General features: G+C 38.7%; 1 protein-coding gene across 1 annotated transcript in view; it reads right to left on the bottom strand.

The window, feature by feature from the left end:
• Positions 1–337: 337 nt before the first annotated feature.
• The window catches only part of CDYL2 (chromodomain Y like 2), a 39,108-nt gene continuing 11,666 nt past the window's right edge, over positions 338–27,779 (bottom strand). The window contains exons 3-7 of the mRNA XM_014307759.2: positions 19,639–19,856; positions 12,557–12,729; positions 7,905–8,115; positions 7,061–7,204; positions 338–4,879 (exon numbers count right to left, since the gene is read on the bottom strand). Coding sequence (XP_014163234.1) covers positions 4,721–4,879; positions 7,061–7,204; positions 7,905–8,115; positions 12,557–12,729; positions 19,639–19,856 — 905 coding nt within the window. The 3' untranslated portion in view covers positions 338–4,720. The remainder of the gene's footprint in view (positions 4,880–7,060; positions 7,205–7,904; positions 8,116–12,556; positions 12,730–19,638; positions 19,857–27,779) is intronic.

The raw sequence follows: 27,779 nt of genomic DNA, 5'->3' as shown, positions 1-27,779 counted from the left end.
AGGAATGCTTTAGGTGCTGTGCACATATCAAGTAGTGGAAGTGGTAATGGTGTCCTAGAAGTGCTTTTGTGAGACAGTTCTTGCTGGTTTTCTTGTACTTGATCAAGAAATGGTAATTGAAATGGATCATAATTGATTTCAGAGAGTTCTTAATGCAGTGTCTCTCAGTGCTCTGGGTTTTGCCATTTGAAAAAAAATTAATTTTCTTTTGAAAAGCCCGCTGTATGCCTGGTCTCTTTGGAAAGGCAGGAGCCTGTGAATAGTATTATCATATATAATGGCTACCACTTATCAGATTCATTCTGATTATGTAAAACTGAAAATCACTGCAGTGAAATGAAGTTTCAATGTTTTTATTCAAAGCAGCTTCTCACAATGTATAAATACTGCATATTAACACACATGAAAAATACAACTTCTAAGGCACCCAGAAATGTGTCCATACACTAGTTACAGGACCATCAACAAATAAATTGTGTACAATTTGATCTAGACAGTCAATATTTGAAATATCAGAAGATACAAGTCCCTCAGTACTGTACCAGTTTCAGAAAATATTTACAACACTGTGATATAGGGGTGCCTGTACCCTTATAATATTATAATATGTACTCATCATTACAAATATTAGAAACTGTTTTAGTCTGTTCCATGGCATTCTGACAAAATAACTTAAGGGCCTAATTTGCAAAGTTCTACAATTAATTATTTGTGCAAGTTCTGAAAATAAATTTACATTGACATAACTTGTGAATTTTTGGTTCTTTGCTTCATCTCAGAGGTTTGGTAATAAGCCTTACCAATAGACATGCCATCCCAGCTGAACATCACTCCTTTCCCAATAGCTCAGTGGATACATCTTTCCCCCTTACACCTGACATGGATGAGGATGCAGTGTTTGAAGCAGAAAGAGATTGTTTGATCTTCGGTACAAATGTCAAACTAGTTCACTGGCAAAGGAACTAATGCTTGATTAGAATAATGCAATTCTTTGGTCCTTTGTTTTTTATGGAAGGCATAACATTTTTATTCACTAAAAATCGAAATCCTGTCTGTGAGCAAGCAAGCTAGTGAATGACTTTCAGTGTAGTATTTAAAATAGCAGTAAAGAGATTTAATATGGCTTAAAACATACGGTTAATTGGGCAGACACAGATAACACATCGAGGATAGCGAGTACCCAAATGTACTATGATAAGATTGTCTATAAGTCTCTTATGTAAACTTCTTTAGTGTCTCCTAAAGAGTGCTGGCTTTAGCCAGATTTGACTTTTATAGACCCAGCCACACAAAGCCTGAGATTAAACTACCATGGTTGGGAGCACAAATGCACAGTTTATATATAACAAAGCCCATTGCTGACAAGTCTACCTATGTTGTTCAAAAGAAACAACCCGTATTGTCCTTTTCACGAGAAAAACTTAAGGCCCTGTACTCTGATTTGCTAACTTTCTTACAGCAATTATTTGGGGAAGTCCTTAGTGCTGCATAAGCAGTCATGCAGCTTTAAAGATTTCTTGTACCTAATGGTAAGGCTTATTCACAAATGCAATGCATTTATAAATTATATTTAAAACTGTAAAGGCTGGCAAAATAATTAAAAAACCCAAAACCAAAAATAAAACAAACCCCAACCAAAACTGTTTGTTCATCCCTAACATTAAAAGAGCATTTTATTCTAATGAAAAACTATTGGCACAAAACCATTATATTATAGATTAAAAGAACAGTTCATAGTAGTGAAAAAGATTGCCTAAAACGCATACCCTAACCTACCACAGAAATATAAAAGTTTATATTTTGAAAATATATACTGTATTAAAGTTTGTAAGCTTATTTATTTAAACAGAAATGTACTGAAATAGTAAACTAAGCAACACTTATCTACAGCAAAAATATACATGCAGGACAACACAAAATAAACCGCTTACCTTTAATATCTACAAATGCAAAACTGTAGAATTTTAAAGATTGTACAAAACAATTTACACAAGAATAAAATAACATACTTAAACAACAAATTGCATTTTTAATCTTAAATACTGTGAATATTAGTAAAGGTACCCAGACTAATATGTACAGTACATCTAGATATCTGAATACCTAGTAAGGATAGAAACACAAGAGAAAATTCAGATTCTGATATTTAAATACTGGAAAAGAAGCTTTCAACATTGTTATTACTCTTTTTTGAAGGGAAAATAGATTCCATGAAAACTAGATTGTAACTGTATAGATATGAATAATTAAAAATGTTAACTATGGTTAGCGCTTGCTTTAATGGAAAAATAATTATAGAAAATGTATTTCAACCATTCCTTTGTCATAAAAAATGCTAAGATACAGATATCTGAAAATTCAGATGAAATGGTGCAGTTTAAAAGATCCAACAACGTAAGATTCTTCTCTGCTTGCAAATCTCTTTCGGAACACATTCCTTCACATTGCTGAGCAATCTTGCTATATTTATCTACAAAAACTAAGCATAGTATTGAAATAAACTTCCTAAAATCTTATTATCACATGACTAGGAGTTATGGCTCTCTGGACGGGAGTAAAGGAAATAAAGGAAATTGAGGAATCGTGGTACTTTCCATTGCCTTTTTTTCTTTTTCTGAAGGTGTATGCTGGAGGCCTGATTGTGCAAACTCGTGTGTGTGTGTGTGTGTGTGTATGTTTTTCACTGGGGTAACCCCTCTTTTTCCAGGTGACTCATGTGCACCTGTCCTGCCGGGGGCCCAGGGCCTCAATCCAACGTGCCCCATGGTGCTGCTGGCAGGTTGTGGACAAAAACAAGGGTTGGTATAAAATAAGTGGTACATCCATCACTTCAAATAGTTACTGAAAGAGTTCTCTTTCAGTAATTTTAAAATAAGCTAATGGTATCAATAAGTTTCTTTTAAAAAACATTTTAAACAGGCTAATTAGAAGCCAGATTCTGTCTTTTTAATGAAGAATTTCCATGAGAACTTCTGCATTTAGAGTAATGATTTCCTTAAAATTCAGTGGTACAATTAGGGCATAAAAACAGCACTTCTAATTATTTGCGGAAAAAGAAATGTTACATTAATATGTTGAAGGCTACTGTTTACTGTAATCACCTGTTTGTTAACTTTACAAAGGCTTTGTTGAAACTCTTTATGGAAATGCTAAGAGGGAGAAAGCTGAGCAGCCTCATTTGCATATGTTTAAATCATAATAAGTGACTGAGCTCAAGGGTGGAGAGCAAGTGCACAAATTACAAAGCAAACAAATGTGCAAAGCTTCTGCTTCAAGAGGTTTCAATTTGGGCGTACTATAATGGCAGGTGAAGTCTCAGAGCATGCTCCTGTCCTTTCCACACAAACTGCCCATAGCAGGAAAGAACTGAGAGAGATCCAGTGTTCAGAAGTCAGTCAGTGTCACTGAACAGTACTAGGATCACATTCCAAAAGAGCAGATTGGATTTTCCTTCTTTATTGTGGACTGCTTTTATGGATAGCCATAAGTTCTTGTAACAGGTGCTGGGGTGGCCAGATGTGGAGAGCTGGGAAAAGCAAAACAAAACCTCTGCCTCCACTGAGTTCAATGCCTAGCACCTTGTATAAACTGCTGGCCCACACCCAAAGGCCTCCAGAGCAGAAATTATCTCACACCTGAGGAATCAGGCAACTAGACTAAGGCTCATAAGGATTTGCTTTTAGACTTCAGACCATAAGGGGTGTTTAAACCTGAAAAACAGTACAATGCCACGCAAGGGCACCACTCACCCTGTTACTGATATTGGCTAACAGGAGTATAGTAAACTTAAATAAAGCATCTGGTTGGCGAGCCCTTCAGTGCTCCTCAAGAAGGCAGAAAGTGAAGAGAGACTTAAGGGGGACTCACTGTGTCAGAACCCACTTTTTTTTTCTCTTAACCCTGGCAAATGAATCTGTTTTCATACATTTTTTGTACAGTTTTACACATAGAGGAGCATGCACGTGGCTGTTTCATTTACTGCCCACCATATTCTGTGGGTTTTCTATATATTCTTTATTTTTCTACTCAGTTTGCTGCTAAAAATTTAGAATGCAAACTTAGTGTTTGCATTCTCATGTGATACCTTTAATTCAGTCAAAAGGGTAATATGAAAATAAGATCTGTGATCAATAAACAACTGAATATGAACACAAAATAAATAAGTTAAATAAATTTAACAAAGAAAAAAATTCTAGAAGTTTTTGTAAACTAACTTTACATATTATACATATAAATTATCAGATTTTTCCATTAAACTGTTAGAACTTAGAAAAAAATAATTACCATATTTCTAATGTATGGTTTTTGGGTCTACCAAAGGTCGTGCTGACCCGGATTTTAGACTGAGCCCTCTGTGTCAGCCCAGATGTGCTGCAACAGCAAGAATAAGTTAAGAAGGACAGATAAAATAAACCCTTACAGGTGGGTGAGCCTTGCTGGGCCTCAGTGGTGCTTCTCAGCACATGGAATGTAGAGTTGGATGTGGATGAGCAATGTGAAAGATGCAGCCTCTGCACAGGTTACGTGCACTGAACGCCTGCCCACGTCTTGGTTACACAAAATCAAACCAGCTACAAGCAGCTGTGCAGCTCACACAGCCACAGGCATTGGGATCACTGTCACAAATTCCTCACTGATGCATTGCCTCTGCTTCTCAAACATGGTCATGTCTGACTCTGGTCACAACTGGAGCAATTTCTCTTTAAGTTAGGCCAAGATATCAGACTTCATAAATTTTGTCTTGCAAGTAGCTGAATAATGAATCCAGTCCTTTGGAAGAACTCCACAGCTGTTTTAACATCTGACACTCCTTCTCGTTCACCTCTTCAAGTCCGGATTTCAGGAAGCTCCGCACGAGACATTTGGACTCTTCCAATACCTAAAGCCAAAATACAACTCAGTATTTTATTCTGAATCTGAAAAAAATACTATGGATAATGGCATGACCAGTATTTTTATACTGACTCTGTTTTACGATCTAAATAACTCCTTTGGGCACAGAAATTACATTTGATTTCTAGCCACAACTCCACTTGCTGATAGTCTGCATCTTTAAGAATTGAGGTTGATGGGCTAGTGCCAGGTTTTTAAAAGAATGAGGGATTCTAAAGCACCTTAGTTTATTGAAGGTCTGCCATGAAGCACAAGGAGCTGAACTCCCTCACATTGAAATGAAAATGTGTGAGGGACAATATACTGGCTACCTGTTTTCTGGAAGGTGGCCTTTAAGGGTAAACATGTTGGAAACCCAAATGTGGATGTCCGTTATCTTTAACAATTTCCCCTCATGTATTATTTCCTTACCAATACAGAAATTAATATCAAAGGGCCTTTACTGCAAATCCCCTTTTAAGTCTTTCTGCTTACATTTTTATAGAAGTTAAATAGTTTGTAAAAGATTGGTCCTAAGCAAAACAAGCACCCTCTGACTGTGTTCTGGAGTTAGATTTACTTGGCAGATACAACAAATCACTTGAGATCTCTGCAACAGAAACCAACCTCAAGGTCTTAGTAATTGTTGCAAGTTCTGAAAGGCACAAACTGCAGGTCCATGGTTGCTACCATAGTTCAACTCATTTTTCCCAGACCCATCTTTAAGCACATTGAGATTGATTCCTTTAAAATTAGTTTTTAAATACACACCACCAGTATGTATCTCACAGGGAACCCAACTGGTCAAACAAACCCAATAATAATTCCTACATTACTGATTTGCTGAGGACAGGAGATTTACTATAACTAGCACAGTGTTCTGTGGGAAGGGAGGTGCATTCTCTTCACTCAGCTTTGTCAAGACCATCATGTTAAGCCCAGTTCCTATGTGCTGTGGGTTTCAACACTGATATTGCAAAGTAGTATTTGTCTTTGTCAAGACCATCATGTTAAGCCCAGCTCCTATGTGCTGTGGGTTTCAACACTGCTATTGCAAAGTAGTATTTAACTCAAGTAAATGGTGTTAATAGCAAATCAAGGGCCCTGTGCATTTTTTGTGGTCTGTTTGTGAACAAGTCTTTGAAGGTTTATCTTTGTCCACAAGTCAGCACCGGTCTTTCCAAGGGATCTTGAGAAAATTTCATTGACAGCCAATAGCAGTGAGGGAAGGAAGAATTCACAGTAAAGCCCAGAGGTTTTCCCAACTCAAATAATACACATTATATCAGCATCATCAAATAAAATTCTGCTACATTTCCAGAGAGTTTCATTCTCAATGTCTTCTGTGAGATCTAATCTACACTTTGTTTAATTAAAAATCTCTTGTGTCTCTACCTCCTTTTGCAGCAGATCTTTTCAATGAAACTGAGGGATGCTGAGACAGTTTCAGACATAGGAAATACAGCAAGAAACTATAACAGTTTTCACTTTAATTACTGCAGTTTTATTGCAGCCAGTATCACTTTCTTCACTGCATGTTTTTTAAACAAGGATGTGCCCAGAATAGGAGTATATCTGCCTGAAGGGAAAAAACTCTAGGAAGACAGGAAAGGATTTTCTTTCAACTTTGGTGTACACAAAAGGAAAGTTATAATACACTGTGACCAGAATGTGTTCAAATCCCTCTTGTCTGGATCTCACCTCTCCTTCACAGCAGAGCTTAGCTGGCTCTATCCTACCCTTCTGGGGTGCTGTGTGGAACATTCTGCACCAGCAGTGCAGGTGCAGAAAGAAGGCAGATTCAGCTGAAATCCTGTCCTGTAGGCCAGGACAAAGTGAAGGGCAAATCTGTTTTCTTACAGATTTCCCAGTACAGTTGTGGAGTTTTAGACTGTTACGCATTCATGCAGGAAACCTGTGCTAAAATCCCCTTTCAAAATCTGGGGCAAGGAGGTGCCACTCATTGAAAAAATACTAATACTGTGAAAGGAAATAACTCCCCCCATCCTGATCCCTGAAAAATTAGAAACTCCATGAGCTCACTGATTCCTATCCAGGTTTTCTGATGTCAGCCTTCTTTCACAGGTATGGTTGTGGAAACTGAGGTCCCACATGTGACAAGCCTTGGGAGCACACCTTACCTGTGTGAAATGTCTGTGAATTTTAATGAGGGACTTTGATTTCTTACCACTGCACTGCAGGATGCCATTTCTTTCACTCGTAGCATCACTTCTTGGCTAAATGTTGTTGGCCAAAATACTTGTGACACCAGTCCTCTGCTGCAGGCTTCCTGTGCTGTCAGCTTTCTCCCACAGAACAACATTTCATTTGCCTGTGAAACCAAAAGACTCTGGTAATCTTGGGTTATAATTCCCTTCAAATTTTTCTCATACTTGCCTGCTATTTTTACGATTAAATTACAAATGTTCTTCTGTATCTTTCCATACTGCAAAATACTTTAAAAGGAGTTTCAGTAGCTATTTAAGGATTGTGCAGGTGGCCAGAGCACAGCATGGGTTTAATTTAAGAGAAATGTGCTGGCATGCATGGTGAATCTGTATTGCTGATCTTACAAGAGTAACTATCAGTGATACTGCGTGGAGAGTCATGGAACCCAGTAGGAAATATTTGTGGGGCAAATTCTGATTTATTATACTGGTAAAAGCTAAGCAGCCTTACTGGAATCATTGTGGATTATCTTTAAAGAGCAGAGAGCTGTATCTGGCTGTATTACTGCCCACTCCTAACATGATGCAGACAACTACTCTGCAAGGTTGTTCTGCTAATGTATTTCTTCACTTTTCTACCATGATGTTGACAATCTTAGCTTTTTCAATCTTTCTTGTGTACACCAGGTGTTGTATATTGAATTCCAAGATTATTTCATGATAAGAAGTTGGTAGTGATTAGATGAACTTTCCATAGATTTCATTTCCATTAAAGACAATTAAGAAAATGGTTTACTTTTTAAAGAGAGAAAGAATCAGGAATTTATGAAAGGTTCTTCAGCAATTTGAGGTGGAAAACCTTACCAGTGCAACACCCAGAATTTGTGGGAATGTGTATGATGAGCAGCCAGCTGGAGTGAGTCGGATTGTTGCATATGGTGTCTGAAACCAAGCCTTCTCACTTGCCCAAACGATATCACAGAGTGGTAAAATAGAAGCTCCTAACCCCAGAGCAGGGCCGTTGATAGCAACCACAATTGGCTTCTTAAATTGAATAAAAGCTTTTACAAAATCCCTAAAATAAAAAATAAAAGAAAGATCTTGAATACAGAAGTAACGCATAAATATCCAAGTTTAAAGTACTTAATCTGAAAACAAATTAGAACCACAGAAGAACACAACAAATGCCCAGTTTTATGAGGTCAGAACTGTAAGATACTTTCTAGTTTGCACATGGAAGAGTCTGCTTATTTTTAGTTATTTAATCTTTCTGAGTACCTGGGCTATTGCATAGTTTTGTGTATGTTGTATATGGCCTGATTAAGTGGATTGCATTGAGTGTTGTACTTTTTGCAGAAAGGTTTGGTTGGGTTAGTTTTACTTCTGGACCAGTAACTCCCAAGTTTGAACACGTAGCACTTCTTGGTTTGCTCCACAGTGGCTGGGATGGACCTTGTTTGGCTGCTGATGAAATATAATAGTCTGATTTTTTTTTTCCAAGAAGTTCTCTTAAGATCCTGTGTCAAAGGTTACTGCAAGTCCCATCAGTGGATTGGGAGATTGTAATGTTTATGGCACCAGCAGAAAGAATAAGATGTGCAAAGAAGAGTCAGAGAAATGTTTGAACAGGACAAGTGATCTTCAGTTGGGTCTTCATTGCAAAAATCTTCAGCAAAGCAGATGTCCTTGCCTGACTACCCCAGTAATGTGATGAGAAATTACAGGGAAGTTAAATGTCATCAGATTCATCTGGATGAATGAACTAGAACATGTTAAATTCTGTGCAATGAGGAGATCTTTTAAATAAGCTACCTATCAGCAGCTGTGGAAAGACATCTGTTGAATGGAACGGCCTTTACACCAATTAGGAAAAAGCAAGAGTGTAATTGTGGGCAAATTATGGGCTCCAGCAGCTCGGTGCACAGCAGGTATATGGAGGCAAACGAGATGCTCGGTTACTTTAGAAAAAAGACATGGATAAATCAAATTCCAAGCAAAAGAGGAGATTCTGTCCCTGCACTGGGTATTTATGAGATCCAGAATGCATCTTTGCTGACAGATTTTAGGAAAGAACATCTTGTCAAATGTGCCCTTTGATGAGTTGCTGCTCTCCCACTGAGGTCAAAAGGATCCAGGCCTCTGTACCTGAGCACAGGTGGGCCTTGCAGGTTAGAGAGCACATGTGGCAACTGGGCTGAAGTGCAGGGGCTCTGGCTGTGTTTTAAATGAGGACAAAGAGTCTGAGATGACCCAGCATTAAATTTTCAATTAATACATTCTGTTTTTGAAGTCCTCTAGTAAGGAGGACCATGGGAAAATAGAGAATTGATGCAGCTCTGTTCACAGTAGTAAACCAGGAGATCACTGTCAAGACAAAGAGAGTGAAATAAGGAACATGGTTTTTGTCTGTTCAAGACCATTTCTGTCTAGAGGAGAGTAGGGTTAAGGAGAGTTGTGATTAGTTTTCATTGCAGATACAATGCTGTGCCCTTATCTCATTATTTCTTTGGTTGTTTATGGCTGAGTAGTGACTGTGGATCACTGCACCTCATTAATTCCAGAATTTTGAGAACCTCAGTAGTTATTTAAGTCTTTCAGCCTGGACTGCAGTTGTGAATAGGGATGTGATGAATAATAGGTAAAAAGAAAGCAAACTAAGGATAAATGGTGGCAGTAAATCTGAGGACCCTGTGGAGGCAGATAAAACCAGTGTTGTGGAGAGAAGCAGGAATCATGGTGATAAATGGGACTGGAAGTGAATATGGAAAAGCAATTTGGGATATGGAGAGGAAACATAATGTGGAGGAAGAATAAAGCAGAACATATTAATGGAGGGAAAGGGTTGAAGAAGTCTTCAGATGAGTGAGCAAGGAAGGGAGGACCTGGAGAGAGTGGAACACAACATTGAGAAGGCACAGCAAGCCTCTGTCGTGAGGGAAGAATGGGGAGCATAGAGGATGGTAAAATGGATGTGTATGGAACATGCTACCTCTCTAGGATGGAGTGGAAGGCTACAGTATTGGGAGATGATGAGGGGAACAAATGCCTGCCTTTGGTCTCCAGAAGCTGCAGTGACCAGCACTCCATTTATCTTTGTTTCCTGTTTGGTGCCTTGTTTCAGTGGGTTGTCTCTGTACCCTGAACTTGGCACGTTTCCTTGTCTCCAAACCGTAAGTTCACACAGGGAGTTTCTGGGCTACAGGATCCTTGTTTCAGTTCAAAGCAGTCTTTGAAAAGGATTTCACATTACAGCTGTTGTTGCACAGTAGATCCAGATGCTTAAATATAGGAAAAAGTGTCTGCAGAAGCCTTCTGGATTTGCTAGACCATATCTGAGAGGCTGACCATGGAATATACGCTGGGATGCTCAGACACCTCTGCACTGTTCCAGGCTCTTGCTGCTGGTCAGGGCTTGTAGGCTTTACATCCAGGGCTGTAAAGAAGCTGAGCAAGTAAATTTGTTTCTTTTGAGCACGCCCAGAATGTTGTGGCTCAGGTCCCACAGCGCTGCCCAGCTGGTGGTGTGAGTCCAGTGCTGGGAATGCCTTCCAGGAGTGTGGAATCCCAGGGCTCTGCAGGCCACACTGTGCAGGCTTTCTGCCCTTTCCCTGCTCCAGGACAGCGTGTGGATGGTGGCAGCTCACACTGGTGGGTCTGGAATGGATCTGGGATGGAGCTGCAGTGCTGCACATCCATTCACTGCCAACCCCAGTGGCTGAGGGCACAGCACCAGTGACTGAACCATTCATGGGAGAGGAGACTTGATAGGGATTGAAACTTCAGCTGTAACTTGTGACCGGTAGAGGAGAGCCACGCTTTGGAAAGTGGAAACACATGGTAACCAAGATTTCAAATTCACTTTGATACAAGTCTAACTTGATGTAAAGCAGTGGAGGCAGAGATCCATGGATGTATTTAAGGACATCCAAACCACTGAAAAAAGCAATGGACGTTTTTTCTTCTCTTATTACAGTTTATTTTCCATGAGCTGAGTCCTTTGTTCACAGAAAGCACAGAGAGTGCTAAATGGAAAACGTAGGGTATTGTTTCCAGAAGTACAATAAAAATCTATTTTCAGTGGGCCTGAAGCCGACATTCTTGACAAGGTACAAGCAGTACATTGTACCAGTGTTTCAAGAGTGTTCTGTGAGTCCAAGGGTGGAAAAACTGAGTATCACAGTCTGGTTTATACTTATTTAAATGTTGAATTGATAAGTACACCTATATATTGAATGTATGCAAATAAATGTAAACTTATATAAAAACACCTAACTGTACATTTTTACAGTAATACTAAATTTGTATCTTTTGGTGGGTGGTGAGTGTGCCTGTGTTTTCAAACAAGAATTGTGATTTTCTATCCTCACTTTTTTTTTTTTGTTCCACATTGTTAAAAACCCCTCACATTTAAAAAATAAATTTAGGCTGTCACCTTCAAAGAGTTTCTCTTTTAAAAAATATCACTCCATGATATTCAAGCATATTTAGGGTCTTATAAACAGCTTGTAATTTACTACATTTAAGAAGTATCTTTTAAAGTCTTTTAAAATAATTGCTACTTTGAGAATTTCAAAAGTTTTTAACCTGGAATCCAAGCTGATCTGCAGTAGTTGTAACCAAGATAATTGGTGGTTAATATACTTTGTGTAATACCTAAACCTCATCTTACGTTATACTAATAAATCCCAAGTAGAGATATCTTGTAAAAAATGTCTTTAATATTCCTTAGAATTGTTGCATTAAGTTTTAAAGCTTTCAGAAGAAAGTTTATTTGTAGAAAATGGGGGGGAAAAAAGGGACCAAATTGTCTCCTGGTACAGACTGGTGAAATACCATTGGCTTTAGTGGAATAATATTGATTTATACTGGAAAATCTGCCTAGTGGATAATGGAACATTTGGTGATGTGTTGTGCAGATTGATTTGCAGACTGCATGTCATAAACCCTGGAATTCTATTAAGGTGATATGATGAATATATATATATAAGGAAAGTCGCATTTTAGTTACAAAAATAAAATTACATTTACATATATATTAAGTAATTTAAATTTAAGAAGAAGAGTGGAGACCCTTCTAGTAAGGTTCTGAAATACAGTGGCAGACTGCTATTTCAACAGAATATAAGCCATGGATTCCCATTTGGACTGAAATTAATTAAAATGATGAACATTAAAACAAGCAAAAGATCTGCCTTTCAGGAACCACTTTAGAACATGAAGCAATACTGAATTTGGAAAGACAACAACAAAGTTGTGTTTGATTTGGAGGAATGATTTGAAATATTAAATACAGAGAATTAGAATAAAATAAATCCCTATGGATATTAGCACTGGAATAAATGTGCTTTCTTTTCTAATATGGAAAGGTCCAAGTTTGTTTTTACTAAACAAATTTGCAGGACTATAATTGGAATGCAATCAACATTTAAATATACAACATTTTTGGACCTGATAAATATCTTTATAATCACACACTGCATTTCATAATTTAGAGATCATAGGTAAGCTTGGGTCACCTTATAGCTTCTGCAATCCTAGTGCTTTCCTTTCTTCTGTCATTGGATAACCTGCCAATTAAATATGAGTAATCTAGGCCACTACAGAATACACTTCCCACTGCGCTGAGAAGTAAGAGTTTACTGTCATCAGCTGATGCATTGCACAATGCTCTCCGAACTTCCTTCATGATCTGTGGATAAAGAAAAGTAAACAATTCGACATGCATGCCGTGGCAATATCATTTCCCTACTTTTACAAACCTTACTGATTTTGAGTGACTTAAATTTTGGGCACTATTAATAGTTACACCAATTATAGACAGAATTTTAATATAGAATGATATTAGAATCATTAGAATGATAACACTGAGAATTTGCAGAATATTTTCTATTTGGCAGTGCTTTGTTGATGTTTTACTAATTCCAAGAGGTTTTAGGAGTTGGCGGTTCTTTCTTGTATGGGAAATTCTACCCAGCTTATGCTATTTGATTGCAATTTAAAAATTTCAAATATCACTTTTTAATTTTCATTGTGTACATCACTGTATCCTCAGGAACATGTTTATCATAGCAAAAGCCTGTTATTAACCTCAACAGCTAGAAAGCAAAATTTGTAAATCCCAGTTTTCAGTACTTCAACTACTTTGGTTTACATGACTAAAACCAGAGCAAAGCAGGACAAGAGGACATCATATACATCAACATGACAAATATATTATTCATTTTAACAGTTTACAAAAGTTAAATCATAAAAGTCCCTTGAAAAAGAGACATTTTAACTTCGTTTTACAACTGGATCAAGCTACTAATTACACCATAAAACAAACTTAATCAAAATCTGTATAGAATTGAGCTGCTGGTATTGTAGGAAAATGGCCTTTCACCTGAGCAGAGAAGTGTTTCCTAATAATTTTTTAAAGGAAATTTTATTTCATAAATTTCTGATGGGTAACTTCTTGTTTGATCGCAGTTGGGCATGGTTTGTGAGCTGTAACACATTTCAGGCCCCTTTCCTCTATAATGAGCTCCTCATTTCAAATAATTTACTCCTCACTGCAAGGGCCCTGATTTCATCTAGTGTGACACCTCCTGTCCTCAATCATACCCACGTGTCAAAGTATTTCCTACAGACATGGTCCTGCTGTCTCAAAGTTTTCTCTTTTGCACCAAAAGATTTGCTGTTGGTGTAAATTTAGGTAAGAGAGAGCTAAATGTGGCTGGGGATTTAAATAGAGCTTCCATGTAAGAGAAACCCAAGATTTTTTAGCCTGTGATTATTTCTGTTCACTACTTTCCTTTACCAAAACTTCTTTAGATCTCTGAAGTCCCTTGTTTAAGAAATGTCCCTGAACACTGAAGTTTTGTTGATGCCACCCCCTGGTTAGCCTTTTAATAGAAATCCTATGGATTGTGCTGCTTTCCCTATGGGTTTGTGTAAGGATGAATATTATTGGCTGCTGGGACTGGCCATGAGAGAGCAGCTGGTGAACTTTTAGATGCTTCACTTCTACAAGAGCACTTCAGAACGCCTGTAATACTGACTGTGTGACAGTGGGTGGAAGTGAAGTAATTAAAAGCTGCAGAATTTGGAAGTGTATTTGAAATTCTTATGCAGGTACAAAAATGTCATCAGTAATTTTAGGAGCACTGTTTATTCTGAGAGTCTCAGAGGCTGTCTCAGCCCTCAGCTTGGAGAAACACAGCAACACTGCACATATAATGGGGAAACAAAGGGGAAAACCCCCCTGAAACCTTTAATCAGTGTTAAAAGAGAAACTTTAGAAAGTGGTAGGTATTAAAATTTTTTCTAGAAAAAGTATTTGGTTTTCCTAGTTCCATCTGAATGCAATGTTATCCTCTTAATTCACTGTGAAAGATCTCACAATCTGCTCTTTCTTAGGGTGAATGTATAAATAATATTAGGGAATATATTTTTCTATCCAGTGAGGAATGTTGCATTAAATATGATGCCATGATGATACCCATTCAGCAAGTTCCTTTATTATTCCCCTTCCTCCAGTGGTATTTGCCTGTGTGCCACCTCTTTGCTGTCACCACTGATCTCTTTCACACACATCATTCCTGTTACAAACCTGCCTCTTTTTTATCTCACCCTTCACTGATCTGGATCACTAAAGCCATCTGCAACACATCCAAATTTTTAAGCAGAGGTTACATTTCTTGTGAGAAAAACCAATATTCTGCCATCACTGTTTTTTTCAGTGTTTTAGAGAGGATGACATTGAGTTATTAGGAATCAATTTCTCAGATATGGTTAAAAGTGGGAAAGCTTTCGTTACTACTTTTGAGGAGGAGGGGAAATTTAGTTCCCCTACTCCACTTGTTTGTATCAAAAGGACACCATTATGTATCAGCATTATCAGGCTCCAAAAAATATGTTTGTTTCTAAAAAGCCTTAAGTTTGTCATTAACTTCATCATCCAGAGGTGCTTGGAGGCTCACTGGAATCCAGCAATGCCAGCCAAGTCAATGCTCTCTCCCTTGGTCAGGAGCTTTGCCACGGTTCCTTTGCAGGTCCCTTTGTCACTTGGCCTGGTGACAGCAGCTGCTGCTCACTGCTGCCTCTGAGCCTTGGCTTTCCCCATGGGTTATCTGGGGATGGGCATTTCTCCCCAGCTATTTCTGTGATTACAGGGAAGCTACAAACAGGAAAATAATTATAAGAGATCTAGTTTGTCTGCAGGGTTGCAGAACTGTGTGTTGAACTGTAGTATTGTAAAGTAAATATAATTTTAGTTTGGAACTGCTCTCTGTTTTTCGGGACAAATTTCTGTTTAATGTGGTAGTGAATTCAGGTCTCAAATACAAAGATACAACCTATCTTTAGTTACATTTCTTTGTCAGATTCCATATTCTTTTTCTTTCTTCCATAGCCCTTAAACCTTTCCCCATCTTGCTAAAACTATCACATTTGTCCAATTAAATTTTATTTTCTCTGGTGGATCAGATCTAATACTATTTCCAGAGCTCCTTAGGAATATTCTCCAGATCCATGCTTTTATTAATTAGTTTTTTATGGCCTTTTAGGTAATTTTCAGTTGTGGGACAGTATTTCTATTGGAATGCATTTGATGAAAGTTTCTGAGGCAGTATTTACACAACGGTATGGGCCAGTTATTTAGGTTATGGTAGTTAACTGGATTGTAAATTTAGACCAGACCTAGTGCTTCACTTACTCTTTTACTGAAACACAAATATGTAATAAAATTATCACCTTCTCAGAAGTTGCTTATATTTTTAATCCTGTCAAGTAAATAATCTTGTTAGTTCTTGTACAGGACATCTTATATTGCAAAATAAACATGAACCAGTTAAAAACTTAATTAAACTTCTAAGAGCTTATTTTAATGCCTTTTGCTGGAAGTAGGAAATTTCCAGAGGTATTTGGTGCCCTTTGCTTTCCATCTTGCTTACATTCTGGGAAAATCAAAGAGCTAGGAATTTATCACCATAATTACACAAAGTATCTTGAACAGAAGTCTCTTGTTCACATAAATAGAAGCACTAGTTAATAAAAGTTAACTTTTCTGAATCTCTGAGGACTCACTGTAATATTCTTAAAGGTAATTATTCTGTAAATGTTATCCTAAACTCAAATTTTAAAGGCATTCCATTGTTCTTAGAACATCTTCCCCAGTTGTGCTTTTTTATATAAATAAATTTTGTGTTACTGATTCTGAGTCCTTTCTGTCTGGCACCTAAAGGACTTGGGAACCTTGAAAGCTGCAGGCACAAGCACTGGCCCAAACCCACAATTTACTTGTGTGTAGAGAGCAGAACTACAGAGAACAGTAAACTTGTACCTGCCTCTTTTTTATTATTTCCAGGTTAGGAAAAGTGAAGGCAAACCAGTGCTCCAAAATGTACCTGGCAGAACTTTAAACCTTGTTATTCACATTTGAAATTTGAAACCTGATTCTTGTGTATGAGAAGGTACCTGAGGAAGTTCTGTCACTCTTGGGTGGAAGCACTGGCTCTTTAGAGAATGTTTCACTTTTAATTCGAGGAATATTAACTCCTGGCTCTGTTAATAGTGTTAAATGAGAAGAGCTGATGGGTCCATTTAGTCTGAAACAGAATTTGGATCCTTGAGATGTGCTGAGTTAAAACAGCAGCAGCATCATTGGAGAAAGAACTTCAGGAACAGCAAAAGTCCCGTAAGAAAAAATGCCCTAATGGAATTCATAATTAAATATTTCACAAATGTATTTGAAAAAACAAAAGTAGCAAGCCTAAGCTACTGAAATAAGAACAAGCTGTGCTGTTTCGTGACACTGTCTTGGAAGTTTTATAAGCTCTTGTAAAAAATAAGAAAGAATTTCTATAGTGCCCTGAACATTTCTGTAGGAAAAACTCAATTACTAAAGAAGCACCAAGCCAACATCAATCAGTGCAAAGGCTGCTGGAAAGAGCATTGGCACATTTCATGCTAAAATCACCTGCACTAATGGGGTTACCAATAACATAGGATGAAGAGTCAGGTAGACTTCTCTGGACTTTAGTTTTTTTTTATAAGTAAGTTCTTTGCTATATTAATTAAATTGGCATAAATACCAGGGGTCAATGGTTGAATACAATTATTAATTTCATCTGAAGATTCCTATAAAGCAAAAAGGGAAGAAGAGCTGTTGAGGGGTGAATGGGATTTTGTATAAGCTTAGGTTTAAAAGTTTAAAATTATTGTTTGCTGTGTACACTTTTTTTTTTCTTTAACATAGATGGCCAAGTATAACCAGGGCACTATTTAAGCACATCAAATAAACCTGCTCTGAATAAATGATTCATTTGCTATTTGGCAAACATAATTTACTGAATGTCTAATAAAGCTTGAAGTTAGCACTTCTTTACACAAAGTGAACCACACTTTCTTCATTCTGTAGGAATTGTGTGTTTGTATTTCGTATTTACTGGGGATAAAAGGCATCAAAACTGAAAATGCTCTGAACATCCCTAAAATGCTTTGTCAGTTTGCCTCACCTATGGCTATGGGTGACAAACTGCAGGGACAAGTCATTCAACACCTTCCTCCTTTCAGTTCCTGGGGTTTTTGCTGTAATTGCCAGCAAGAATGTGAAATTGCCAGTCCTGGAGGTGCTGGATTTTGTGGTGTGAATGATCATGGGCAGCAGCCTGGACTGAGGCCAAAGGAGCTGTTTCATGTTTACAGCCATGAGTCTTCCAAGGCCAAGAGCCTGTGATTGCTCCTGGCCTGGATGAGGTTTAAACAGACAATCTCCATGTGGAGAACTCAATACCTGATTAATTCCTGACCGTCCTGGTCAGTAAAGTGGTTTTCTAAAATGTATTTCCTGGTTTTCAAGTGAGCTTCAATAAAGGTTCTAGAAATAGCCTGTGCTGGTGATGCAGGGAGAGGACTATTACATGCTTATCATTTATCCTTCCCCAGAGGTGGGTTCCTGGCATATTGAAAACTCTCAAAGGATAAAATGGATTGGTTTGGCAGATCCAAAGAGGCTGAATTAATTCTCTGGTTAGAGCATCTGAACACTGCTGATGTGGAACAGCACAGCCAGCAATGTAAAGGTATGTCTGCTCTGACTGAACACAGAGAGTCCATGATTTCCTATTTTTTCAGGCCCTTGAGCTCCTTCATTTAAATCACCTGCAGTGTCAATTAGTGGTAATTAAGACAAAGATGGAGTGATGGATTTGATGCAATCTAATGCATTTTAAGAAATTAGTGTTAAAAGGAAGTGTTGGGTGTTCTGTGGTAATTACCAAGATAGTCCTTCTAAATATTAGTCTAAAAACTAGGAGTGATAAATGTTGTGTACCATCAGTTTTAGCCATTTAATATCACTCAGTGTATGTGTGCATTTGAGAAGGGGACTCATCATACCTGCCTATTGTAAGTAATTAACTTCAAAGTTACTCATTTTCTTATTGAATAACATGATTCCCCAAAGCTACAATCTACTCTTCCCTCAGGTGCTGCTCAAACTGGTATTTCTTACACTCTTGAAGTTGCTGTGTAGGACAGAGAGGGCAGAAAAGGCCGAGATCTCCCCAGTGAGGGCAGCCCTTGGAGGAGCTCTGCCTGCAGGATGCTCAGCCAGGCCAGGCTGGTGCTGGGAGGCAGCTCCTGCTGCTCCCTCCCTGCTCCATGGCAGCTCCTGGCCATCCATCAGGCCCTTACTGCCTGTGGAACAGTTTCAGGTGTGGAACAGGCTCAGGTGTGAACAGGGCTCAGGTGTGGAACAGTTTCAGGTGTGGAACAGGCTCAGGTGTGAACAGGGCTCAGGTGTGAACAGGGCTCAGGTGTGGAACAGGGTCAGGTGTGGAACAGGGCTCAGGTGTGGAACAGGGCTCAGGTGTCCTCTCTTCTCTCCAGGACACCCATCCTGATGCCAGCACTCATGGACACGCCTTTTCTTCTGACATGGGAATGGTGTACCAGGGCATTGCAGCCACAGGGAATGGAAGGAAAAGCTCCTCAGCCCTTCCAGTGATCCATGTGTGTACTGGGGTAGTACAAGCTGCAAATCTGAGTCTGCCCTTGTGTGTATAATGTTTGGAAAAAGGGAATTCATTTTTATCTTTTATATGTTGTATGACTTTATGCAATTCAGCTGAGGATAGAGCCCCTAATTGGTTAAGATTTCATAAATAAATACAGTGATTCAGAGAAAAAGTAATTAGGGATAAAGATGGAATTTAGAAAGGCTGTCTCAGGATATAGACTGAAATTCTCTCTGTACAACTGGAGCACTATTTAAATTAGTAAAAGGAAAGAGAGCAGATTTCTCCTAAGGATAGTAAATATCAGTAACTTTAACGTGTGAAAAGCTGCTTCACACAATTCCATGCTGGAAATACTGATTCTGCCATTCCTTTAGTTACTTTTATTTTTTTTCAGACATGTGAATTAAAATTTAATTTCCATTGCATTCTTTTGGATAGGAATCCCAAGTGTGAAAAAGTTAGATATGTCTGTACTCCAGATTTCTAAGTTCATCTATTAGGGAAAAAAACCCATAAAACCGAATTCAAGTGCAGTGTTTGCAAGATAACCCATACATTGGGATGGCTTTCTTTGGCTTTTAGGGCTAAACACTTACCTCTGGGGTCAGTGCATTGTTCTCTGAAGTCTGACTCGACAGCAAAATATGTGTGAAACCATCTTCTTTCCGGACCACAATGTCCCTGAAGCGACAGTTACTTTCATTTTGGCGCACGCTGTATCTCAGTCTCTTATCGAACACATAATCTTTCTCTCCATCAAGTTTCCTTTTCACAGTGCTGTGTAGATTCAAGCTTCCATTGGCCAGAGAAGAACCTTGCAGATGGAAAGAATTGAAGCATAATTACCTCTATACCATCAAAGAAATGGAGTGATACTCTCTATTAGGTTCAACGAAAATAGGTATCTATAAAATAACAGGAAAAAATAAATTTAAAAATGTGCCTGGCTAGTCAAATGTGGCCTCAAGCCATTGTTCTTATTCTGTACTCCAACGTGCAGAACTTTTTGTTCTCTGATCAGACAACCTCTAGACCCAAGGAACTGATGCCATTTTGGAGAGTATCCAGCAGTAGGGAAAAAAGAGAACTATGAGAAGAAAGATATAATTCCTTCTTAAAAACAACTAAGAGCAATAGTAAGTCAGTTTTAAAAGACAGTTTATTCTGACTTACTCTGTATATGAACTGCAAACCATTCCTTTGCTGATGTCTACAGTGTTTCTCTAATAGGCAATAGATGATGATTGGTAACAGTGCTGAGCAGGGGAGCTGAAGGAGCTTTATAAGGTTTCTATGTAATAATCCTTTTCTAATTACAGATATTTCACTCTATTGCCATTAAAAATAAAGCAGAGACAGGTTGTTGAGGGACAGACATTAAAGTCACTGGCTTTTGTTTATATAGATACCAGCCCACAATGCAGTATTTTTAAGAAAGGCCAAGAGAGAGCTGAATGAAAACACCTTTGTTTGCTCTGTTCTTTACTCCTGCCAAAGCTGACCTCTTCCAGCTCCTGGTTTCAAATAGCCAGGAATTTTTAAAGGGCAGATGACATGAATATTAGAATACAGGTTTAAATTTTAGAGTTTAAGTGACCACCATCCAATTAAAAATGCTCTGCTGGAATAGAATTGAACAGTGAATTCATGACAGATGCCTCTCAACCAAAATCACTTACCCTCATTTTGGATTAGCTATGTTTCAGCCTGATGCTTACGTAGGTAACTGATCTGTCTGACACCTCACAGTTGGCAGTGGCCTGTGGAATTGTTCACAGTGTGTGAAATCCTGTATGTGCACTGCAGTTAGGAGATGGGACGTGAAAACACAGCCAGTGCTCAGTGGTGTGTGACAGGGGCTCATGTGGTGTGTGCATGTGGGTACTCACACATCTACTCACAGGGATCCACCTTGGTCCAGGAGCCTGTTCAATCAATCAGGAAACTTTTTTTCTTGTTGAATTAAGAGATACCATCTAAAGCATTGCCTGGGTTATACTGAATAGAGGATTTGCCTGGTGCAATGCAAACATGGCCAAATTCCATTAAATCATCACTTTAAAAAAATAATTTGAAACCAAAAGAATTGGAAATTTGTTTTCTTGACAAAAAGTGTCTACAAGTGTAGAAATTACCATGTGCTTGAATTTTAAATGCTATAAATAATTTCCTACGGCATGTTTCTTCTTTTTCCTAAGGTTGTTTTTTAAAATGTATTCTTACAACAGAAATCAACTTGTGAAATTACTAATAGAACACCAATGTCATTGGGAGTAATGTACTGAAAACTAATTAACCCTTTGACTGAGGCAGGCTATTAAATATTGCACTTTTATCTATTCAATGCTTAACCAGCAATAAGCTACTGAATTGTGCTGATTTCAAACTCCTAAAAAAGTGTAAAGAACTTACAAAATCAGAGGCACAAATGCCCATAAAATGGAAGGTGTGTCAGAGTAACTGTATTGATTATTTACCTTGCGTGGAAGATTATGCTACATTTATTTTAAATACAGATGGTAAGAGAATAGTAGAAGATTAATTCACGCAGATAATCCAGCTCAACAAAAAGCCTCACAGTAATTTTTTTGGTTTTTTTTTATTCTTTCTTATGTATTCAGTTTGTAAATGAATGCATGATGTAAGAAACTATACATCTTATCACAGTATTTTAACTATCTGAATGCCAGCTGAAAGAAATTTAATCAGAGGAAAGATCTAAATTCAATATGAGAGAAACACAAATGAAAAAGTGCCATTTCCAAAAGTGGATCATTAAGAGAACAATATATAGTGAGTAGCTTGTTGTTTCTGTGTCTCCAGTGCACCCCTGTAATCTGGTGTAATCCGATAAACTGGAGAAAATGATCAGCACACTCTAAAGACAGCACTGCTGTGGAACCAGGCCAATTTAGCACGTCTGCTGTGGGAGGTGGTGGAGCTCCTGCTCTGGAGCCCCTGGGATTGTCCCTGCATGAGGGTCAATATCAGCACCTGCTCAGTGCACACAAGGGGAGCAGCACCTGAGTATGCTCAAGGTGAAAAATGACTGTGACAGGCAAAAAGAGACAATCAGAGACTCAAAGCAATTTGTACTGCATGTGAAACAAATTAAGGATGTCACCAATTAACTAAGGAAGCTTTTTATACATCTAAGTGTAGTTTTCTGGCTTAATTGTGAGTATTTGATGCTCAGTCTAGTACAAAAAGAAAACAGAAAAAATGGGAGAAAATACTCTTTACTGGGAGTTTAATCTAATTATTACTTTGTATTTAATCAGCAGTAGAACTTGTTGAATACCTAAGCCAACATTTATATTTATAAGAAGCTTCAATATTTTTTAAGGAAACCTAAGATGTTCCCAGACCACTGCTGCATGCAGTAATCTTTCTCCAAGAATGGCAGTAAAAGAGGGCAGTAAAGGATGCTATTTAAGGAGAAAATGCAAGCTTGGTTGCTTTCTGCAGTCCTTTCCCATAGTATCATCCCTAAATGTTGTATAGAAATATGAGAGGGCTCATCCCTCCTGTTTCCTTCAGTGTTTGCTTGTGGACCTTTTCATGGATTTCTCTAATCCCCTTCTGAGCCTGTTGATGCTGTCTGTCTCCACAGCTTCCTGTGGTATGAGTTTGAGAAGTTGGGTAGCCACTACACAGAGAAGAATTTTCTTTCATCTGTGCTTTTATCTGATGTTCCACCAGTTTCAGTGAGTGGTCCCTAGTTCTGCTATCAAGGGATTTCAGGAGCAGCAGTTCTGCATTTAGTATATCTGTGGCCTTGATGATTTTGTAAACTTTGATCCTGCTGCCCCTCAGCCACCCCCTCTCCAGGGCTCTTTTATTCTTGTAATCCTCTTCATTTTAGCTGCCCATTCCTGCATCTTCTACAGTACTGCACCACTGCCAAAGGGCCTGAGACTGGGGTTCCATTCTCCCAGGCATTGCAGAAAACACATTAGAAATTTATATTCTAAAAGGCTGAGGCAGACAAAGAGTGGGAGAGGAAAGTGAGGAAAGACTGCTCTGACCCTCAGTGCTCTGGGGGACCTGGCGCTCCACATCTCCTTCACTGCTTCTGCCCACTGCTGGAGGACACCACAAGCTCCTGTTATTTTCAGATACATATTTTCTGAGTGTTTCATCAGAGCCAGTTTAATGGTGCAGTCCCTGTGCCACCACCCTCCACAGCAACCCCAGTACTGGTAAGAGCAGCCACACCATGAGTTGGCCTGGTGATCTGCTCTGGCTGAAAACTCACCCTGCAAAACTGGTTAATTTTCAAACAGATGCAGTTCACCTTGTAGCCTCAAAAGTATTAAAACTGGTGCACAGGGAGGGATGGGAATAACAATCAGGGTGACATGGGAAGGAGAGCTGCACTGCTGCTTTTATTAGCAGTATGCATTTATGCTGAATGGAAAGGATGATGGAGCTGAGGCTTTAATTTTTCTAGGTGAAATAAGCCATGCTCCCTCACTCTCCCTGGTAAAGCAGCTTGGCATTCCTCAGTCTTCCCAACAGCCTTTAACTGCCTCATTTCTGTCTTTCTTGTGGGTAATGGTTAATACTGTACATACTTAAAAGCTGTGTTCTATTGATAATTTACTAATAATTTCAGACTTCTCCAGCTAAGGGAGCATCTGTAAGATATCTAAAAACAATGAGTTTTTATCCAAAGTAAGAGAGCAAGCATATTTGCTCGTCTTTTACTGCCAGTATTCTTTCAGAAGAAATAAAACAGAATGTGCTAAAAAACCAAGAGGAAGCAGTGACTAAGTCACAGAGAGTATTTAAATCAAGGGCACCATGAGACTACAAAGATTTTTGTAGAGGAGAAAAACAGTGGTTAGTGATACATGACAGGCAGAAATTCTTCAGCAGATGGTACACAGAAAGAGAGATGTAGAAAAAGGAAAGATAAAATTAAAAGGGGATGTTTTTTGATGTTGTCAAGAAACTTGACAAAACAATAACTCTCAATTACAATATCTGGAGAGAAACAGAAATGTGATAAAAGAAGACAACAAATATCATCACAAAGACCAGTACTGTTAGCTCCTGGGAGCATCAATGGATGCTGTTCACAGAATTTTTCAATATTTTCCAATTTGCAGACCCTTAAATAACTGTCAGTAAAGATTATGGGAGGATGTGTAGAAGTTTTTGGTATTAAAGATCTGTCCCTACTTCCAGAAGGTCCCAGGCCTCCACTGGGACTTTTGTGCACCTGTAGGTACATGCTCATCCTTCTGGGGTAAAGAGCTTCCTGATGGGAGTGTGTCTAGAGGCAGAAGAATAAACACTTGTACCCAAGTGGATTTATACACAAAACCAAAGAGACTGGTGGACATTCATTTAAGGAGTCATCAAAAGCTGGTTTTCAAAGCGTGTTATTTGTCTGAACAGAAGTGGCATGGACAGACAAACAAAATAGCTATTATTTGATTACTTCTAGTTTAAATATTACTGTCTATATTGCTTGATTTAATGCATTGGTGGTTAAACATTATTAAAATATGAAACAATACTGGTTGAGGTTGGTGGGGTTTGGAGACCTCCAAGCACAGGCCCACACTGGTAGCAGAGCTGGGCCTACAGCCAGGTTTGGAAATTGAAGGGAATTTTTGACTTTTCCAAATCTAAGCTTCATGTCATGACAAACCTTAAATTTCTATACGTATTTTCTGTGCAGTCTTACACTTATCTGAGAAATGAATCTGACATTCATTTGGGTTCCATACAGGCAATCTCCAAGCTGACACAAATGTCTGCTCCCTGAGATTCTGAACGGGGCTGCCCAGGAGCCACAGCTTTTGGGAGCCAAACCAGGTCCTCCAGGCTCCCTCTTTGTTGCACATCTAGTGCCTGGGAGCCCTGCAAGCACTGATGGAGCATGCCAGGCTTTCAACTTCCAGACTCAGTGGCAGACTGCCTGAAACCTCTGGCATAGCTGGCTGCCTCCAAGCTAAACGTGGGAGTCCTGCCAAGCAGACTGCCACACTGCTCCTGCTCCCTGGGGACACAGCCTTAGGACCTTGGCTCAGATTTGGAGAAAGTTTTGAAACCCAAGATGTTTGGAACAAAATTTCAGTTATTCAATAAATTGGGCATTTTTCTCTGCAACTTTCTTCATTTGTAATTTGTAAAATTTCAGCCTGGTTTTAGTGTGGGTTTCTGTGATAATAATGGGACACAGGGTAAGATCACACTGGCATTCTCTGTGTGAGTGTGAATACTGAGGGAGTTCAGGAAATTGCTGGACTTGGTGAAGAGTAGTGCAAGTTACTTCCACTTGATGTTTCAGACCCCTGTATCAGGAAATGTGGCTTCTCTCAAGCTTGCAGGGCAATATTAAGAAAAAACCTAGTGATTTGATTTTGACCCTTCTTCACCAATTTCTGTCTCCTGTTTCTCAGGCAGTCTCATCTCCTCTTTGTAGTCTTCTCCACTCTGCCTGTGCTGGGTATCACACAGCAGGACTCGAGGGATTTCTGACCTGGGCAGAGCTGCTGAGTATGGGCTTTTCAGAAAAAAAACAGGCAGAGATTTAAAGATCTCTTCCTTTTGCCTACAGAATGCAAGGAGAAGAAAATACAGAACCCAAGTGATGGATTTGGAGAACACAGAAGTTGTTATAAAGAGCTGTTTGAAAGGAGCTGCAGAGATCAGCTCTTGGGCCAGGAGAGAACACCTGGCTGCTCAGGCAAAGCAGCTTTCCACTGAAGCAGAGCTCTCTGCCAGAGATTATTCAATCAGGGGTGATGGAGGCCACTCCTTAGCTCTTGTGGGGACAAAGGAGAGGCTCATTTGACCTTACAGTTCTTTGTGACCCTTCAGTTCTTCATTAAACAAAAAATTCTAAAATATGGGAATTAATGCATTTCAAAGATACATTTTGTATCAGAACCTCTCCACTAATAGCATAAAATAAATTATTAGAAAAACTTAATTAGAAACAGTAAAAAAACCATCAAAACTTTATACACATCTGTAATTAGATATGCAAATTGTCTTAAAGAAGCAAGTAACTTTCAAGCATTCTTGCGTGAGCTTAAACTCCTCAAAATGCAAAAGCCAAAATACACTTTTAAGTGATTTAACTTCAAATTTCATTGCCATCATCAGGAGTACTTATGCATTTAAATATGACCATGCATTTTGCTGGTTTGGGAGTTTTTAATAGCATATTTGATGCTTGGTTTGAAAGATTCCAGTAGCTGTCACATACAGCCAGTAAGACAGGGCAAGGTCAGTTCTCCTTCCCAAATCAAGAAGCATTTGCCAGGTTGCCAGGAGGATGGAAAATGGAAAGCAGGGTGATATAATTTATGTTGACTTCTGAAAAGTTTTTGGCAGGGCAATTCACCAGAAGCTGTTAAGGAAATGAGTACTATCATAGGCTATAGAAAGTAGCTAATAAAAATAAATAATTGGAACAAATGGTTACTTTTCATCATGTCAAGCTGGCTGTCCCAAGGACCTGCAGGAGGATTAGTTTATTTAATGTATGTATTAATGAGCTGGGAAGAGAAATATGAGAGGAAAACTTGAAGGCAATACAAAATAAGTAGAGTGAAAACTAGGAAAGATTTTGAAGAGCTTCACTGAATCAAAATAAAAAGGTGAATTGGCAACAGTAAAGCAGATTAAATGCATAGTGAAAGGGATCATACATAAAGCTGTATTCTAAATTAACTGTAACAAGGAAGGAAAAAAACCCCAAGTGCAACTGTGGATCACTCAATGAAAACCTTTATGCAGTGTGTAAGAGCAGAAAAAAATAATTCTCCAAAGGTTCTATCATCACTGTATCAGTAAGCAGTGGGAAATAACTTGGAACAGCTCCTGCTGTTTTTAAAAGGTATTAAAACCACCCCCCCCACCAATGGCACAAGGAGATACTCCAAACTCTGAGGAATCAGTAAAGCCTTCCAGGTGGCAGGAAGGCTGAAAAGGCTGGGGGCTGCCTACAGACTGACAGGGCATCCTCCATCTCATCCCTTCATAGAGGGACAAGAGGCTACTCAGTGAGAATAAAGGTCAACTCCCCCCAACAAAATCCCAAACCTGATCAAATAAAATGTGCATCTTATTGTTAGCTCCTAAAAATAACTGTCAGAAAACACCACTGAGGCTGTAAACTTGGTAGGATTAAAAACAAACCAAAAACATTGGACACATACAGATAATGAGAAACTATTTTCCATTAAGTTGAATAGTTTTTATAGAGAATATAAACCTTATTCTTGGAGAACTAAGCCAGTCAGTAACTATGATGATTAGAGAGAAATGTCTCCTATATCTTCTTGTTCATTTCAAGACTGTTTCTATCTTCCTCTAAAGTCTGGCTTAAGACTTGTGATGTGTCCAGTCACAGTCAGAGACAAGGACCTGGCTGTTCTGAGTGTTCCTGATTATGACAAGCTTTAATACTGAGAACTTGAATCTTATTCAGCCACACTTACCAGGGCACGTTAGCAAGACTGGTATTAATTCTAAAATAATTCTGGTTTCTCTAGACCACTGGGTTTGAGCACACCTAACAGTAGTGATTTGTTATGTAGTGATACACAAATGCAAAAGTTGCAGCACTATACACATCTCAGTTGTCATTCCTACTCCATGCCCTGTCCTCACTTCCCATGGGGATTTACACTGCAAATCTCGTGACAGAGCCCACACTGCTTCACCATCACTCTGTGGGAAAGGGAAAGACAGAAGCCAACTGATAAAAAAA

The sequence above is a fragment of the Geospiza fortis genome, unplaced genomic scaffold, assembly GCF_000277835.1.
Source record: "Geospiza fortis unplaced genomic scaffold, GeoFor_1.0 scaffold97, whole genome shotgun sequence".
Taxonomy (NCBI): Eukaryota; Metazoa; Chordata; class Aves; order Passeriformes; family Thraupidae; genus Geospiza; species Geospiza fortis.
The sequence above is the reverse complement of the archived record's forward strand: the minus strand, read 5'-3'. Positions and strand labels throughout refer to the sequence as shown.